General features: G+C 49.4%; 1 protein-coding gene across 1 annotated transcript in view; it reads left to right on the forward strand.

The window, feature by feature from the left end:
• The window catches only part of SNX29 (sorting nexin 29), a 510,558-nt gene that overhangs the window by 397,131 nt on the left and 95,969 nt on the right, over positions 1-17,458 (forward strand). The window contains exon 19 of the mRNA XM_032392169.1: positions 16,319-16,459. Within this exon, the coding sequence (XP_032248060.1) occupies positions 16,319-16,459 (141 nt within the window). The remainder of the gene's footprint in view (positions 1-16,318; positions 16,460-17,458) is intronic.

Genomic DNA, 17,458 nt, shown 5'->3' on the forward strand with positions numbered 1-17,458 from the left:
AGGATGGGCATGTTTACGTATAGGTAGGTGACAGGATGCACAGGATGAACAATGTGCCTGCCCACCTTCTTTCTCCTTGTCTCTTTTCCTTCTGTTCATCCATCCAAACATCCAGTCCTCTGTCCATTCACTACTATGCCCTTTGAGCACTTCGAGGCCCTGAGGATGCCCAGGAGCGTCTCAGTCAGGGGTTGTTGCCCTCAAAAACTCTATCACCTGGTAGAGGTAGAAAGACTTGTAAAGGTCCAAATATAGGGAAACATTCAGGTGGTGTTCATTTGTTCCTTCAGTCACTGAACAGAGTTTACTGGGCATCTGTGTTCCAGGCGTGGGTCTGGGGCTGCGGCATAGTGAGTGAGACTTGGGAGCTTCCATTCTCCTTGAGAGGAGGCAGAGAGCAGTCAATAAGTATGCAAAAGGATTGCTAGTTAGGCTGTATGCTAGTAAGAAACTTAATATGTCAGAGGATGAATTTGGGGCGTGGAGTTGATAAAACCTCTAGAGAGTCCAGTGGGGGGACCCGTTGGGGAAAGTAGCAGGAGTTGGGTGAATGGAGTCTTGGGAGATGTGTAGGGTTCGCCAGGCAGACTGAAGAGGGAAAGGCATTGCAGGCAGAGGGCCTGTCGTAGAAAAGGCCACATGGAGAGGAGTACCTGCGTGGGGGAGGGAGAACCCGGGTGGGGGGTCTCCGGGGACAGCTGAGCATGGTGGCGGCCCAGCTACCAGATTCCTTTTTCAGAATTTGAGGATGTTTGCAAGCTAACATACTAGAAGCTTTCTGGGTTGAGTGTAGTTCTTAGCCATCTGGGATTTTGCGCTCAGATCTGGCTTCCTGAGCCTCAGTTTGTCTGTCAAACAGGGATAACTCCTCTTGGAGTTGTTATGAGGATTAAATACGGTTGACAGTGAGGCGCTTAGTCCCAGAGCCGGGTGCAGGGTCAGGGCTCGGGAAGTGCTAGCTGTTGTTATCAGAGTTAGTGCCTTATTTCTGCAGCACCTCTCAGAGTTCTGGATGCAGTTGGCGCTCAAAACATTACTGTTAGTTGTCACTTCTCATCCTTCCTGCGCAGGATCCCGTGGTGACAGTAGAGATCATCTCTCCATTCCTCTTCCACAGCCACCATAATGGAGGCCAAAGGAAAGTCAGCATACCATGCTAAAAGCTCAGGTTCTGAAGGTCAGACAGGTGGAGGTCGAATCTCTGCTCTGCACCTTTCTAGCTGTGTGAGTTTGAGCAGGAATGCTAGTTGTCAGACCCGGCCGGTCGCGACTTCCTGGCTGTGGTGGCCAGCTGGGCCCCAGGACTTTCTGGAGTGCTCTGAGATGATTTGTACGGGTGTGTGTGTGCACCTAGTGGGGACATGTGTGTGATTATCTTTTTTCAGAAGAGAATCCATAGGCTTTAATGAGTGTTTTCGGGCGGGGGGGCGTCTGTCCCCAGGAAATGTGGAAAGCTTCCGAATGCTGGTCTGCTGGGACACAAGGCAGGATAGGGGAGCTGCTCAGGAGCTCCCCCCACATGCAGACTCCTGCAAGGCGGGGACCTTCACCATCTTACCTGCCAGTGGCTTCTAGAAGATGCTCTGTATGTCTGTAGGCCAAGGGAGTGTTTGACTCAAGTTGCTGGAGTTGATGGTGACAAATCCTTTGCCCTCGTGCCACCTTCTTTGGGCAGTGGGCCAACATCTCTGACAAGGCCTGCTTTCCCTCTTCGTCCCTCCCTAGATAGCCATGCAGTCATGGAGAGTCGGTCTTGCCTGTGTCTGTCTCACAGTCAACAAGAATTCAGCCCCTCATTGGATTGCTACTGATGTGATAGATGCGTCATGCACTGAGTCACTGGGTGGTGACAACAGCCAGTGAGGAGATGCCAGTGTACCCCATTGTACACGTGCTAAAACCAGGGCTCGGAAAGGTTAAGCAGCTTGGCCCAAGTCACCCAGCCGGAGCTGGATGGAGTCCCTGGGCTTTCACTTTGGTTCCCTGGAGAGGGCCCTACCCACTTGGGGTGGCCGGGAGCTGTTGACCCAGTGTTGCTCTCTCCTGAGACGTGAAGAAATGTTCATCCCAGCCCCATCTTGGACATCAGGAACTTTGTTTTAATGCCATCTTATGGGTGTCATTATGAGGGAGAAGTGAGCACATGAAGCAAATTAACTGTGTGATGATGTTCCTGGTCGGCATGCAGGCAAAATTTGGTTGTGTGGGGAGATAAAAGAGGGTTCCTCCTGATGACTAATACGTCTCCTTAAGTGTCCCTGAGAGAGAGGTGCACGGAGTGCTCACGTCACGTCGGAGATGTCCTATTGTTCTGTTTGTTTTTCATTACTCTGAAATGATTACTGCAAAAATTCTTAAATTGGATGCTTTTCAAAGAAGAAGATTAAAGACCATAAGCAGAGGCTTGCAGCTGTGTAAAAAGGAGCCTGCATCTGTGTTGCTCAGGGAGGCTTTGGGTGGAGTAGGGCAGCTTCACCTTGGGCTCTCAGTGGGGGCTCTGGGGTGCGTCTGCCAGGCTCCCCCCACGGGCCTGCATGGAGCTCACTTGGCATCTTGGGGCATTTCTTCCCCGGCCATCCTTTTGGCATGATGTAACTGAAGCCTCCTAAATGCATTTCAATGGGGGACGGGTCCTCATGGTACCAAGGGAAGGGTGCTGAGGCATACTTTTGCTTCAGCAACTGCCTGAGAATTTGTAGCTGTTTGACTAAGGATCAGCTCTAATTAGAGATCTGGTATTCATTATCCACATATTTTCGTGGTGGTTAGAAACAAAGTCTTGTTTCTTGAGTGAGGAGGCAAGTATTTGTACTCCTGGTGTTGGCTGCAAGGTTGTCCCAGGATCACTGGCGAGGGTACAGGAAAAGCTTTGCATTGTTGTGCAAATGAGTGAAAGGGCCCATTAAACTCAGAAAGAGGAATACTTTGGGGCAAAAGGAAGAAGTGTCCTTTAGAGTGCTTTACCAACCTTCGTCTCTGAGAATTGCCCCAACATACACTCACTGGTCCACAGTGGACACCCAGCTAGGGGAAAACTATCTGGATAGTGGCCTAATCACATTCTCTTTTGGTTTGAATTCTTTTGCGTGTAATGGCAAAAACTTCATCTTAAAGCGGCTTAAATACAACAGTTAGTTGATGGGCTTCTGAGCTGAAGGGTTTAGGTATGGCTTGATCCAGGGGCTGTGTGCCTCCCCCCCACCCACCACTACCCGCAGTTCTCCTTCCTTCTGTAATGGCTTTATTCTCTGGTAGGTTCCCCTTCTTGTGGTCATCAGCAGCTCTGAGCTCATATTCTTACAGGCCAAGAATAACTAAAAAAACCCTCTCAGCTCTTTCCCAGTCACACACACACTCCAGATTGGCCTGGTGTGGGCGAAATGCCTGTACTGTGGTGCAGGTGGGCTTTGACTGGTCACACCTTCCTCTTGTGCCTGCCTGTAGGCTGAGAGCTGGCGTGGGATTCATGGGAAGCACAGAGACTGAGGTCGGGTGGGGAATGGGTCCCTGGAGGAGAACTGAGCTGTTGATGTAGGCAGTGAGGAACAGCCATGTTCACCCCAGGCGCTCTCTCCTGGAACCTTCAGGATTGGGCAGGCTTGACTGGGCTGCTCTGAATGTCTGTGGGGCTGGGTTTGAGAGGTGTCCTATTTGGACCGTGAGCTCAGAAGTTGAGAAAGCAAGCTGTGGAGAGACTGAGCAGAATTGAGTGGGCGCACACACAGAGCGGGCGAGTGTGGGCTCTGCAGCCACCTGCCCCCTTCTGCATGGCTTTGTGGCTCCTGGTCCAGCCCCGCAGAAGCCCAGCAGCACTGCCAGCCCTTGGCGCTCTGAGATGCCCTTGTGTCCTTCCAGTAAGTGCACATTTCCTGGAAGGCATCATGAATCGGTTTCTCTTCCTGGCCATGAAGAGTCCATGACTAGGAAGACAAGGGCCAGGGACACCGTTAGACCAGCTCACAGGGTTTCTCTGCAGGAGAGAGGTGCCCAGCTCCTGGTCTCGGGCGAGATGGAGGTGCCAGAGCAGAAGCACGATGAGACAGAGCCAAGTCTGGTATGAGTATATACCGAAGGAAGCTATCAGTTCCTTAAAGGACAATTAGCAGCAGTGGGAGAAGGAGGGTCATTCTTAATCACGTTAGAAAGTGACATGCTTTCCTTGCTGAATCATTTCCTTGCTGATGGATGGCCTCCCTACCCCATTCGTTTATACAAGAGCGGCTTGCCTGCGAGACACTTGGTCACACAGCCCACATCTTGGAGGCCAGATGCAGTGGTCCCAGCAGAGCTGAAGCTCTTCATTCAGAAGCCCTGAGACCATCGGGGGGTAGCCATTTCTTTGCTGCCTGCAGAGTTGAGTGCACTGCTTGTCCAGACGCCACATTCTCTTATAACGATTTCTTTCTTACTCATCTCCTCAAGAATATTTGATGTGGGAAGGGCCTGGTGTAATCAAGCAAAGCAGAAAACTCCTCTTGTAGCTTTGGCCTAGATAGCCCCTCCCACCTCCCTCTTCCTCGGCCGCTCTTCCTCCTCTTTCAAGGCTTTGCTTAGACATTATCACCCCCTCCAGGAAGCCTTCCTTGATGCCTTCCACACTGAATTATATGCCCCTTCTTGCCTCCTGGCCTCCTTTGCTTCCCTTTGTCATAACTTATTCCCCCAGACTGCAGTTTCTGTTTTTCTGTCTGCCTCACAAACATATGACCTTCTTAAGAGCAGGCACCTAGCTTTTGCTGATAACAGCTAACTTCTGTTAAATATTTACATGCCGAGCAGAGTGGCTGATCTTAGACACAATTCTAGAAGGAAAGTGCTAGAATTGTCTTCACTTTACATTAAGAAATTAGGGCACACAGAGAGGCTTACTAAATTACTTACGGCCACATAGTAAATGGAGAAGGTGAAGTCAGTATTTGAATCCAGGCAGTCCTTGTCCCCAGACCGTGCATTAGAATCATCGCTCCAACCATTGGCCCACCTCTGTGTCTGTGCTTGCAGCCGGCACAGGGCCTGGGCCTGGTAGGTGCTCAGCAAGCACGGGGTGGCCCACAGGAGTGCCCCGAGCCGGATGTGCTATGAATGCCCTGCTCAGCACGGAAGGACAGTGTCTGAGGGGGTTTTGCTGTTTTTATTCCTGAGAGCGAGAGGCAGGTTGGGTGCCCACTGGAGTAGAGGCATACAGTCAGAGAGCCTGTTCTCATCACAGCCCTTCCCCTCATCAGGACAAACAGACCAACTCTGGTTTTAACTTATTTCCCCCACCGACAGCTTTCTGCAAGGCTTTAGTTCTGAGCATACAGAGTAAAAACAAACAAACAAACAAAAAACAAAAAACTTCCAATCTATCACAGCAGTATCACCCCCTGTTGCGGGCCAAAACAAGTTTAGAGCCTCAGATCTTCCAAAAGGGTTTTACTTTAAATTGGCCTGTATTGAATTCAGCCAGTATGGAGATCAATAGGCAAGCCTCCTGGGCCCAGCTCTGGCTTCACACTGCTGGGTCTCCTGCCCCAGGGAGAGCTGCCTGCTCCCCAGTCTTCAGTGAGCCCTCCCCTCCCCTCCCCTCCCCACCCGGGGCCAGCTCTGTGGCCCAGCTCCTGGCCCCTCCTTCCCCAGCCCGTTCCCTGTTCCCTGGGGAGGTTACCTCTTTCTTCCTAAAGGACAGAGATAGTCCTTTTGTTTCCGGAGGTGGCCATGCATTTCAGATTGTGTCTGTATTTAAAACTGTGTCCGATTGTATTTGGAGAAAAGGAGGGTCAGCTCTGCACTGTCTTCAGTGTCCACCAGAAGTCCCGCTTACTTGAAAAATGTCTTAATTTTTCTATTACCAAAGTCAGTATTCAGTAGAGGAAAGAAATTTGGAAAACTCAGAAAACATTAAACCATACAGATAATAAAAATCCATCAACGTGAAGAAATAACCACTGCAAATGTTTTGATTAGAATCCTTCTGGTCTTATTTTCAGGGATATAATTGCACACATTCATACATGTGATTGGAATCTTACTTTTCAGTACATCATAAGTAGACCCTAAATTAACTTATTTCAGAATAAACAGATACCCAGCTTCTGCTTCCCCCTTTCCCCTACCCCAGGAACACTTGGCTAGTATTAGTATCTGGGAAGAAAGAAGCAGAAGATTTTGCTACAGAGTAACCAGCTTTCAGCAGGAGACTGTATCTCCCAGAGCACAGGGCTAAGGGGGTACAATGTGCATGACTCAAATATCTAGACTGCAACATGTGACCAGCGGATGAAGTCATACTTCCTTTTAAAATTCCCTGAATATGATCATTGGAGCCCCCAGTGGCTTGATTGCCGGAAATTAGCTCCCATCAAAATGGCTCCAGCTATTTCTGAGTTTTCCAGGGACTGTCTCATGTGCCCTCGGGGCCTTGCCCCTTGTGATTTTCTCCGTGGTCCCTGATGTCGCTGCCCGTGCTGAAGAGGACCTTCCTTAGGCGGCCAGGCTCCTTGTGCCCAGCTGCCCACCAAGGATCACTGCCGCTCCGGCTTGGGGTAGGGGAGGGAGTACAGTGCTTTCTCTTCCCTGCTCTTCAAACCTAAATATGACAGCTGGGGCTGTTCCTTATGTTCCTTCAGCACAACCAACACCAGGCTAGAACTTTTAGTAAAAGCGTGCCAACCGTGTAGGGATCATGGCCAAGAAATATGACGCGAGGGGAACTCTCAGTCACGGCTCCTAGATGGAGCTCTCCTCAAGTCCAGGCCCACCTTCAGGGTTTTCTGAAGCCTGTCTCCCGCCTCGCTTCTGGTGCCCGACTTCCTTGAGAGGACTCGCTTACCGCCCCACCATGGGAGGCTTCCATGTGGCGCCCAAGGCCCGCAACCATGAACCCCAGAGCATGGGCAGCTTCACACGGGTCTCCTTAACTCTCTGGCAGAGGCTGGGTTTAGCAGTGGTTGGAACTGCAGGGAGCTGCAGGGGCCATCTTGCTGAGCGGGGTGGGGAGGGTCCTCGGTGGGCTCTGAGGGGATTGGAAGGTCCGTTACCTTAGCAGGGGTGGCATGATGTGGAGACCGGGCCCCTGAGTCCTCCGAGAGAGCCCGTCCTGCATCTGGCCCTCATCTGAAGTGGTCCCGCCCATGATTTTATCTCGTGCCAGGCTTTATTTTCGAGACAAAGTTGTGAGTTGGCGGGGTCAGGAACTCAGTCAAGGGGACCAGAGTCCTCACCTTTTTCACTAGTGACCCTAGGTCTTGAGGGGGGGAGGCAGGGTCTCGAAGGGAGAGTGGATGCCCTGAACCCTGGGTCCAGTTCCCATCACCGCAGAAAACACGCGGGTGCAATCCGGTAGGAAGGCTGATCTCTGGGTACTGCTAGCCCTTCCACTTGTGGAACTGTCGAGATTGCTTTGCAGTGTCAGAGACAGCAGAACTTGAGCTGGAGCATAGTGAGCAAGGTCTGTGCGCCACAATCCTCTCCCTGAAGAAGCCGTCTGCTGCTCGGCCGGTGTCCGTGATCGTGGTGTCGCGTTCCGGGTAGCGCAGAGACTGGGCTGGGTCCGGTTCACTTGGAAGGTGCCCATTCGCTTTCCTTCTTGGAAAGGTATGTGGGGGCTTGTGCCAGCAATTCTTAGCATAGACTGCCATTCCTGCTTCACTGGCCTGCCGAGTTTACATAACCCCGGGCACTAAAAAGTCGTTTTTCTCCAGCCGAGTTATTTATTTTATTCTTGGCATCTGGCTGCCGTAATATCACTCCATCAGCGTGGTCATATGGTAATTCAGGCATTTGGTTCTAGCAATGAGGACACTTATAGTTAATAACACATGAAGCCATTTCATTAAAAGGGAAGTTTTGTTAGGACACATTAACACAGGCCGCCAACCAAAACACAAATCATTTCATTCCTTGGATATTAAGGAAGCGAAATGAATTAGGGACCTAAAGCCATTTTTAAAAGAAGCTTTGTTATCCTAATATCCTCTGACTGTCTTTGCATTTAAGCATGTGCAGAAGGGCATTGCAATTCAGAGTTGATAGCACGTTCTTCCTCTCAGTTACAGACGACGTGGCTCTTGGGTGTAGCATCAGCTCAAGGACTTGTTCGACTCCCACCTCCCCCTCCTCGGGTCACATTAGGCACATCTCTTGGTTGTTCCGAGTCTCTGTTTTAGGGCCTAAAATTGCAGGGCTTTGGTGAAAATTGTAGGTAAAATCTGTGGCACTAAATGTTACATTTCCTATAAGTCCAAGGAAGTTCACCCCATTGAATATCACACATAAAGAAGCGTTCAGTGCCTTGGTGTGGGAGTTTGGACCATTAAAAAGGGGCCTGAAGTTTGAAATGGAGAGGCACGCATTGGGCTGATGCTGAAGAAAGCAGGGCAGCCTGGCGTTTTGTTTCCAAAACCAGCTGTGTGTAAATAAATGAGCCATCATCCCCGAGCTCTTGCTGCACTCCCATCAGCAGTTTCTGTGTGGGTCTGATCCTCGCGGTAACCATGAAGGACCCCTGTGAGGTCCTCCTCCTAAGATAGCACTCTGGTCCATGACCCTTGGTGCTGGTGTGACAAGGGCCGTGTAAACAGCAGGCCAGCCCGCAGCCCGCCGAGAGACGGCGTACCGAGGTCCTCCTGCATCAGCCGCCCCAAGGTCGCTTCCCCGGCTGTGCTGCAGGACTTGAAGACCCGCCCAGGAAGGTCGCACACTGAACTGCTGCTTCTGTTGACGGTTTTTTGGAAGCAAAGGAGAGGCTTAACTGCCCAACCCACAGGCTCTGCATTATGTTTGCGTTTCCTCGCCTGCCTAGCATTTGACAATTAATTAGGCATGGTAATTACCTGCTGTAATTTTGTGATTGCACATCCTATAATTACCCCTAATTCTGTAATAGGGAAGTTCATGTACACAAAGGCAGACAGCGACGAAGGTGACAGTGTCACAATGTGAGCAGTGCCTGCCAGGCCCAGCGTCTCACAGCCACACTGCAAAACACTGTTGTCCCCATTACACAGATGGAGAAGCTGAGTCCTGAGGTGGAGTACCGCCCGCAGGGGCACAGCTAGCCAGGGGAAGGGCTGGAATTGGAACACAGGCCCGTCTCCCTGCACAGCCCCGGGCCTTCTGCTGTGTCCTTCTGCTTCTGCAGAGGCGGCCTCGGGTGTCCCTGAGGTCAGCATGTGCCTGTGCTTGGCAGAGCCTTGAAGTAGATCTGGAACCTCAGGCCACTGAAAAGCAGTTTTTAAATCTTCATTCCCCCTCTCCCCTAGTCCTCCTTTATATGTATGTGTGTGTATATCTGTATATACATACGTGTGTGTGTGTGTGTGTGTGTGTGTGTGTGTACATGACTCTTCATATTTAATCGAGGCTTGAAGAGGTGAATTAACTTACCCAGGACCACTTGGCTAGCAAGAGATGGAGCTGGAATTCGAACCCACATCTGCCTAAGGCCAGAGTCTAGTCTCTGGACTCCTCCCCTCAACACTGACCTCTGATTACGTGTCAGGTCCTCATGGATGCTCACCCACTACAGTCTTGTTAAGACCTCCTGAGAACGTAAATTTGGGTAAAAGCTCAATCTCCTGAGAATAGTGAAGGCATGGCTTTGGGTGGGAGGGCTTTTGCTTTGAATTCTAGGTTTAATATAAATATCAGGTGCATAAATCCCATGTTTATCGTTCAGTGGATCTTTACTTCTGTATATATCCGTGTGAGTACTGCCCGGAGTTACAGGGCATTTCCAGCAGCCAGAAGGTGCTTTGTGCCTTTTTCTGGGTTCTGTGTAAGAATCCTTGCCGGCGTGTAAGGTCATGAAGTTACTCTCGTATGTTCTCTCCTCGTAGCTTTATCATTTTACCTTTCCCATTGAGATCTGTGATCCCAAAAGACATGAGTGCAGAAGCCAAGCGCGTGAATGCCCGTGGCGGCCTTACCCATAACAGCCCCAACTGGAAACAAGCCGAATGCCCACCCCAGCAGAACAGGTAGACAGACTGGGGTGTGTGTTCCTACAGTGGGACGCACTACATGATGGTGAACGACACATGGGTGCTGTGCCCTGTAGCATGGAGATCCACACAGACACCGTTTGGAGTGAAAGAAACCAGAGACAAAGGAGCACGCTACGTATTAGATGAAGTTCAAAAACAGGTGAAGAAACCGGGGCGGGGGGCGGTGTGCAGAGAGTGCTCAGCAAAGGAGGCCGGTGGCATTGACTAGTAAGAGGGGCATGCGGGGGCAGGTAGGAATGCTCCAGCAGATGTTGCTAATCTTCTAAATGGAAGTGTTTCTGGAGGCCCTGTCTACACAAGTGTTGGTTGTGGATTCAGTTCATTGAGGGCCTAAAGTCCCACCCCCTCCTTACCCCATGTTATTACAGGCATTGCGAGGGTAATTCTTCCCAATAGGAAAGAAACCTCCAGATTCAAACTTCCTGTTAAAACACAGAAGAGAGGGTTTGCCCTGATTCCTGATCGCAAATATTACCCTCCTATTTTATTTTTCTTTTGCTGAGTCGAGGAGATTACACCTGAAGTGGCTTTTTTATTGCTTGTTTTAGAAGGGAACGTGCTTTTGCTGGAAGAGGTCAATTCTTGTTATTCCTCTAAGGAATTATTATCTTTATGGCTCAAGCAGAAGGAATGGAGGCCTATCAAACTTAATTTGGAGGAGGGAGCCCTTAAAATAAAAACTAAAATCCGAAGAGTTTTGGACGTAAGCACTTTTAATTCTTCAGTGAAATAAATGCACAATTGGGTTAAGTGTAATTCAGGGACAACTAAATTTTCAGAGAAAGTTTTCCAATTGTGGGTGCTAAAAGCATTGCTGTTGAGGATGGACCGTTGAGGTAGTTTGGCAGTTTTGATGGCATTAGGTTTGATGGCATTAGGAGGAGACATGTGAAGGCACAATTGGGGCGTGTGGTACCAAAGGGACTGTTCCAAGGACATCTGATCTGCCTAGGAAAGGGGCATGTGGGACACAGAGCTATCGAGTAGCGACCTTCCTTGCCAGGTGCTATTCCCAGCTGCCAGCACGGCTGGCTTGGGATTCCTGGGACCCTGGGGAGCCTTGAGGACTACGGCACTGTGCTGTAGTGGAAAGTGCCAGGCCTCGGCATCAGGCAGACCCGAGTTCTCCCAGGCAAGTGACCTACCCTCTCTGAGCCCATGTCAGCAACTGTAGAAGGAGCAGGCTCCCCATCTGCCTTGCAGATTGAGATGGGGATGGAGGAGGAGGTGTGTGCAGTGCCTGGCACAGGACCCAGCACACAGTAGGTGCTTTGTGAATGGCAAGCAGGAGCGTTGAAGAGAATTATATTTTATTGGAGTTCTGAAAAAATTTTTTACTCCCTTGGGTCTGGCAGTGGGCCACTCCACTCTTGCTGAATTTCTCATAGAGCGTCATAACTTCGACTGCCAACCGAGGAGGTTCGGATTTGACCAGCGTCCAGACAACAGCAGAAATGGAGAATGGGTGCTTTGAGAAGAGCAACTAGAGGCCTGTTGCAGTGGCCCAGGCAGAGGGGTGGGTTGTTAGGCCCTGTTGTTCAGTACTTGGACATGTGGGTGAAAGAACAGGACTGGTCAAAGGTGATCCCCAGGTCTCTGGCTCAACTCTGGTTCATTCCCTGAGAGTAAGGTCCCAAGAAGAGGGAGGAGTGGAGTTGCAGTGGAGGTCGTGGGTTCAGATGTAGACATGATGAGCTTTATCGAGTCTGGATCTGGAGCCCCTATCAGAGGTCCAAACTAGAGATACAGATTTGACCTAAGAAGGAAGTTGGAGTCAGATGTTCGTGTAGGGGAGAGGAGCGTAGGGAGTGAGAACCTCCATCCCTGGCATGGGCAAAAGAGGAGGTGCCCACATGGAAGAGCAAGAAGGGGCCATCGGAGAAACAGGGACTCATCACTTTCATGGAAGGAAGCCATAGGCTCTTGAATGTATTATGAAGAACCGAGAGTCATAATTTACCAGTCACGTTAGAGATGCCTGTTTTTACCGTTATGTTAGAGGTTTTTAAGATGTGCATTGACATTTGCTACTTGCAGGTTACACTCGCTGCTTGTCATCGGAGATTTTACCCTCCAGGCTCTTCTTAACTCATGCAGTTTTTAAAAATGCATTAATCTACTGTTTTCCCTTCAGTGTAGTTGCTGTGTGTTTCTGGAAGGTGTTAGGGCCTGTAAAAAGCTGAAGAAACCGCCCTCACAACGTGTACCCCCAGAATGGTCTCTCGAGAGTCCCATCTTGATGAAACTAAGGAAGTTTTTTTTTTTTTTTTTTAAGATTTTATTTATTTATTTGAGAGAGAGAATGAGATACAGAGAGCATGAGAGGGGGGAGGGTCAGAGGGAGAAGCAGACTCCCTGCTGAGCAGGGAGCCCGATGTGGGACTCGATCCCGGGACTCCAGGATCATGACCTGAGCCGAAGGCAGTCGCTTAACCAACTGAGCCACCCAGGCGCCCCGAAACTAAGGAAGTTTTATGCTCCACTTGTGCCTACCCCATCTGGACGTGACCTTCCATCCAGTTGGGTTGATGTCAACCCCGGCCCCTCCCTCCTTCCCCAGATTGATTTCCACGTCCTCTGTGTGGGGGTCTGCGTGATCCCAGGCCTAGCTGCGCTGCTCGTGTGTCCGAGTGTTCCCAGCACCGCTGTCAGTCAGTTCCATATTATAGGGGAGGAGACCCATAGTCAGAGAGGAGGCTGTGCTAAGTCTGTGCTTTACCTCAGGGGTTCCCCAAGAGGCCCGCTATCTCAGTCCATTCAGTCTGCTCTCACAAACCACGGTAGCCTGAGGGGCTTAAACACTTTATTGCTCCTAGTTTGGAGGCTGGGGAGTCCAAGATCAAGCATCAGCAGGTTTAGTGTCTGATGAGGGCCCGCTCTCTGATTCAAACACAGCATCTTTACACTGTGTCCTCACGTGGTAGAGGGGGCGAGGGAGCTCTGTGGGGTCTCTCTTACAAGGACACTAATCCCATTCATGAGGGCCCCACCCTCATGACCTCATGACCTTCCAAAGGCCCACCTCCTCACACAGTCACGTCCGGGGTTAGGATTTCAAGGTACGAATTCTAGGGGGACATAGACCTTCAGTCCCTAACGTCCACTCATCAGAATTGCTATGGAAGCTTTGGAGCACGACGGATTCCTGGGTCCCAGAGGGTTAATGCATCCCAGCCAGCGGCTGATAGTATTTGGAAAGCACTGCCCCTTTCCACACCAGATCTTGGATGTGTCCATGGGAAACTAACAGAAATGAGTACTGTGTATCTAGATCGGGGGTTGGCAACATGTTTTTTTGTAAAGGGCCAGAAAATAAATATTTTCAGCTTTGCAGGCCATATGGTCTTTGTTGGAACCACTCACTTCTGTCGTTATATTTCAGAAGCAGCTATAAACAATAGGTAAATAAATGGATGTGGCTGGATTTGGCTCATGGGCCGGAGTTTACCTCTACTGATCTAGATAATTAACCTTGTGCATGATGATCAGACAAGCAGTTGAACTTGCCATTCTCCAGGGGATACCGGATTTGTATAACAATATACTACAGGCAGATAGAGTCCCTTCAGGATGTGGCAGGTTGGAGCTGCATTCAGCCACCAGGACAAAGACCTCTAAATTCAAGATGAATAACTCTCTTTTGTTAGAAAAAATTTTTTGAGTAGATAGTCTAGTAATTGTTGTGGTGGCTCTATAATGATATCAGAGACCCACAGGCCCTTCTGTCTTTTTCCATAATTGAGATGATCTCATGAATACAAAATGTCTGTTGGAGCTCCAGTCATCATCACATTTGTGGGAAAGAAAGAAGAAAGGAAGAAGGGTAAAAAGGCACTATTAGCTAAGTCAGATCTCTCCTAAGGGCTTCCTTAGAAGTCCCAGTGATTTTTGCTTACATCTCATTACCTGCTCTTACCTTGAGGTAGGCAGGAAAATGTAGTTAAGTTTTTGTTTTGGGTTTTTGTTGTTGTTTTGTTCCTGAACACATTGCTATCCCCAGAAGTACTGGGGGAAAATGGAGACTGGCTGGGCAACTAGCACTTGCTGTGACCCAAGAGGACCCAAAGAATGCCCCAAATGTGCTGCATTAAAGTCCCCTGACCTCCGTCCATTGGGTTTATTTGCTAACTGATCCATTGTGTCTCAGTTTATAGAGACTGAAAGCCTGAAGTCCCTTTTCTCCACAACTAGCCAGGTCCTTCCAGATGCTTCTAAAGTCTTATAATTGGGCTAACAGTCCCATCCGTCATCATACCACTGCTTGGACACCCCGTGCCAAGAAGCCTTTTGAGCTAAACCTTTTTTTCTTGGCAGCTTTTTTTCCCTTTGGAAATCTGCCTTCCTCTACTTTGTATCTGCTGGAAGTCTGCTTCCTGGGGTCATCCAGAAAACGTCACCTTGGTCTTTCCTCTGAGATCTTTGCCCCCTCCACCTTGAGGCTCAGATTGTTACCCTTCACTGTCTTCCTTGTAATTTGGCTGCAGACCCTCTGCTCGGCCTTACAGTGTGTGAACCACTTGGGTTCTTGTTCTGAGCAGTGCATCTGGGGTGGAGCCTGAGATGCGGCCTTCCTGACATCTTCCCACGGGATGCCGATGCTGCTGGCCTGCCGACAGCCCTTTGAGGAGCACGTGATCTGGGTCTTTCTGAACGTATTTCCATTCATCTTTTAGTAGGTGGCAACCAAAACCTAACTAAGTTGGTATGGTCATTGTAGAATAGAGCAAGATTTTCAGCTCATTTATCCCAGAAGTTATCCTATACCTTTTAACAAGGTCTAAAGATGACATAGGCTTTTTTGGTGCTCTCCCACGTTATTTCCTTAGCTCAGATTTACTAAAGTCTGGAAGTCTTTGTCCCACAGGCTACCCCTGTGCCATATTTCCCCATCTTTTACTTATGGGGTTGGTTTTTCAGATTTTATTGTAAAACCTGACACTGATCTTTTTGAATTTCATCAACGTTGGATTAGATTCATCCCTCAGGCCAGTTGAGATCACTTGATATCTGTCATCCAGTATATGTGTTGTCTCTCTCAGCTTGGAGGCTTCTAACTAACTTGACATGCCTCTGTTTCTCTATCTCATTCCCCTGGAAACTTTCCGTCCATTAATTGGAGTTCTTTGGTTTAAATCATCCGTCCTTCATCTTGTTGACAAGAGTATTACAGGAGACCGTGACGGTTGTCTTGCCAAAGTTCAGATATGTGATGTCTGCATTTGGGAATACTGGGTGGTTTTCATGTAGATGCAGAATTATCACTCACATCACAGATGCCTCTTTTTATTATATTAGAGGTTTTTAAGATGTGTTTTGGCATTTACTGATTACAGATTACAATAGCTATATATCATTGGGAACTTTACTCTCTGGGATATTCTTGTATATTTTTTTAAAATGCATTGATCTCTCTCCCACTTCTGTTTTCCCTTGAGATGTAATTGCTGTGTGTCCCTGGAAGGTGTTAGGGCCTGTGAAAAGCTGAAGAAACAGCCCTTAACAATGTGTACCCCCAGAATGGTCTCTCGAGAGTCCCATCTTGATTGAAACTAAGGAAGTTTTATGCTCCAGTGGTGCTTATCCCATCTGGACGTGACCTTCCATCCAGTTTGGGTTGATGTCAACCCTGGCCCCTTCCTCTCCCTCTCCAGACTGATTTCCTCCTCCTCTGTGTGGTGGTCTGCGTGATCCCAGGCCTAGCTACACTGCTTGTATGTCCCAGTGTTCCTTAGAAGGAGGTGCTGTTAATCAGCTGCATCTTACAGATGAGGAAATGCATAGCCTGAGAGGAGGCAGACTCTCACCAGCAGTCTCTCACCGCTATAATATGCAAGTGACAAAAGTATGAGCACTGTCTCTGAGATCAGCTGGACTGTTTATCTCTGCAGATACTGGGAAGTGATACACAGTGTGTTGTTCCCGTAACCTGCCTGATTTATTCTTTCAACCTTTTTGTTGACTGAGTACCACTGAAGCCCTTCCCTACTAGGCTCTGGGCATCTGGTGGCTTGGAAGATGGATGTGGCTCCCTGCTCTTTTATGAGTAGAGCATGACCAAAATCCCACCCCTTTGTAATGAGAGCTTTTTTTTTTTTTTAAGATTTATTTATTTATGTTAGAGAGGTGGGGGCAGAGGGAGAATGAGACAGAATCCCAAGCAGACTCCGTGCTGAGTGCAGAGCCCAGCGTGGGGCTTGATCCCACCACCCCGAGATCAGGACCTGAGCCGAAATCAAGAGTTGGACGCCCAACCGACTGAGCCCCCCAGGTGCCCCTGTAACGAGAGCTTTAAGGGAGATTTACATTTTCTTCCTCTTTCCCTTTCTTGCCAGGTCTACATCCGGATAAAAGACGATGAGTGGAATGTCTATCGGCGCTACACAGAGTTCAGGAGTTTGCACCACAAGTTACAGAGCAAGTACCCTCAAGTGAGGGGCTACAACTTCCCACCCAAAAAGGCCATTGGAAACAAGGTACTGTCACCGTGGGAAACCGGCAGCTCACGCACCAGTGCCTGATTTGCACACACATGCTTCTGTAGCCTGTGACTCAGAAGTTGGTGAATGCAAGAGAAAATAGGGACAGAGAAAACAGTCATACTTCCATCACTTAAAGACAAGCGTGTTATGTTTTGTTTGTGGGCGTCCTCTTAATTCTCTAGGGCAGGGGTCAGCAAGCATGTCCTGTTAAAGGGCCAGAGAGGAGTAATTTTTGGCTTTGTGGACCACAGCACCTTGGCTGAAAGTACTCAGTTGTGCCCTTGTAGTGTGAAAGCAGCCACAGCTGGTGTGGGCACAGATGGACGTGGCTGTGTGTCAGTAAAACTTTATCTGTAAGAATAGGTGGCAGCTCGGTTTGGCTGATGTGTCACAGTTTGCTGACCCCTGTTCTGGGCCAAAACGATGTTTTCCGGTTTTTATCCATAGTTATGATACTTACTTGGACTCATGGATGTGGGGTTATTTCCCAGTAAAGCTTTCTCAGAGGAGCTTCCTTCTGGTATAGGGTTACTTCCCTTAGGAAGGTTGAGAATTGATAATGACCTGATTTGTTTCCAGGTATTCATCCAGGCACCCTGGAGAAGGGAGGTGCTAGCCCTCCACGAGGCTGCTGGTTGATGAGGGCTCGTTCCTCCAGCAGGTGTCTACTGAGCACCATTACAGAAGGCGGTACAAGGGGCTGGAGCCCAGGGCCCAGGAAGACAGGCCTGGGCCTGGCATGGGGCCTTGCATTGTCTGCTTCAGCCCGGTGGCATCATTTTGTCATCCCTCACATTAGCTTAGAGCAGCTGTTCTCCCTCTTGGCTGCGCTTGGAATCACATGGGGAGCTTTCAAAGCTTCTGAGACCTGTAGGCCCCCACTCCCATTAGGATTTAAGGTCTGGAGTAAGGCAGGGGCCCTGAGGGCTTTCAGACGTCTCCAGGCGGTTCCAGCATGCAGCCCAGCTGGAGAACCCCTGGCTTCGAGTCCGG

This window comes from Phoca vitulina, unplaced genomic scaffold (assembly GCF_004348235.1).
Source record: "Phoca vitulina isolate PV1807 unplaced genomic scaffold, GSC_HSeal_1.0 scaffold66, whole genome shotgun sequence".
In the NCBI taxonomy this organism is placed as follows: domain Eukaryota; kingdom Metazoa; phylum Chordata; class Mammalia; order Carnivora; family Phocidae; genus Phoca; species Phoca vitulina.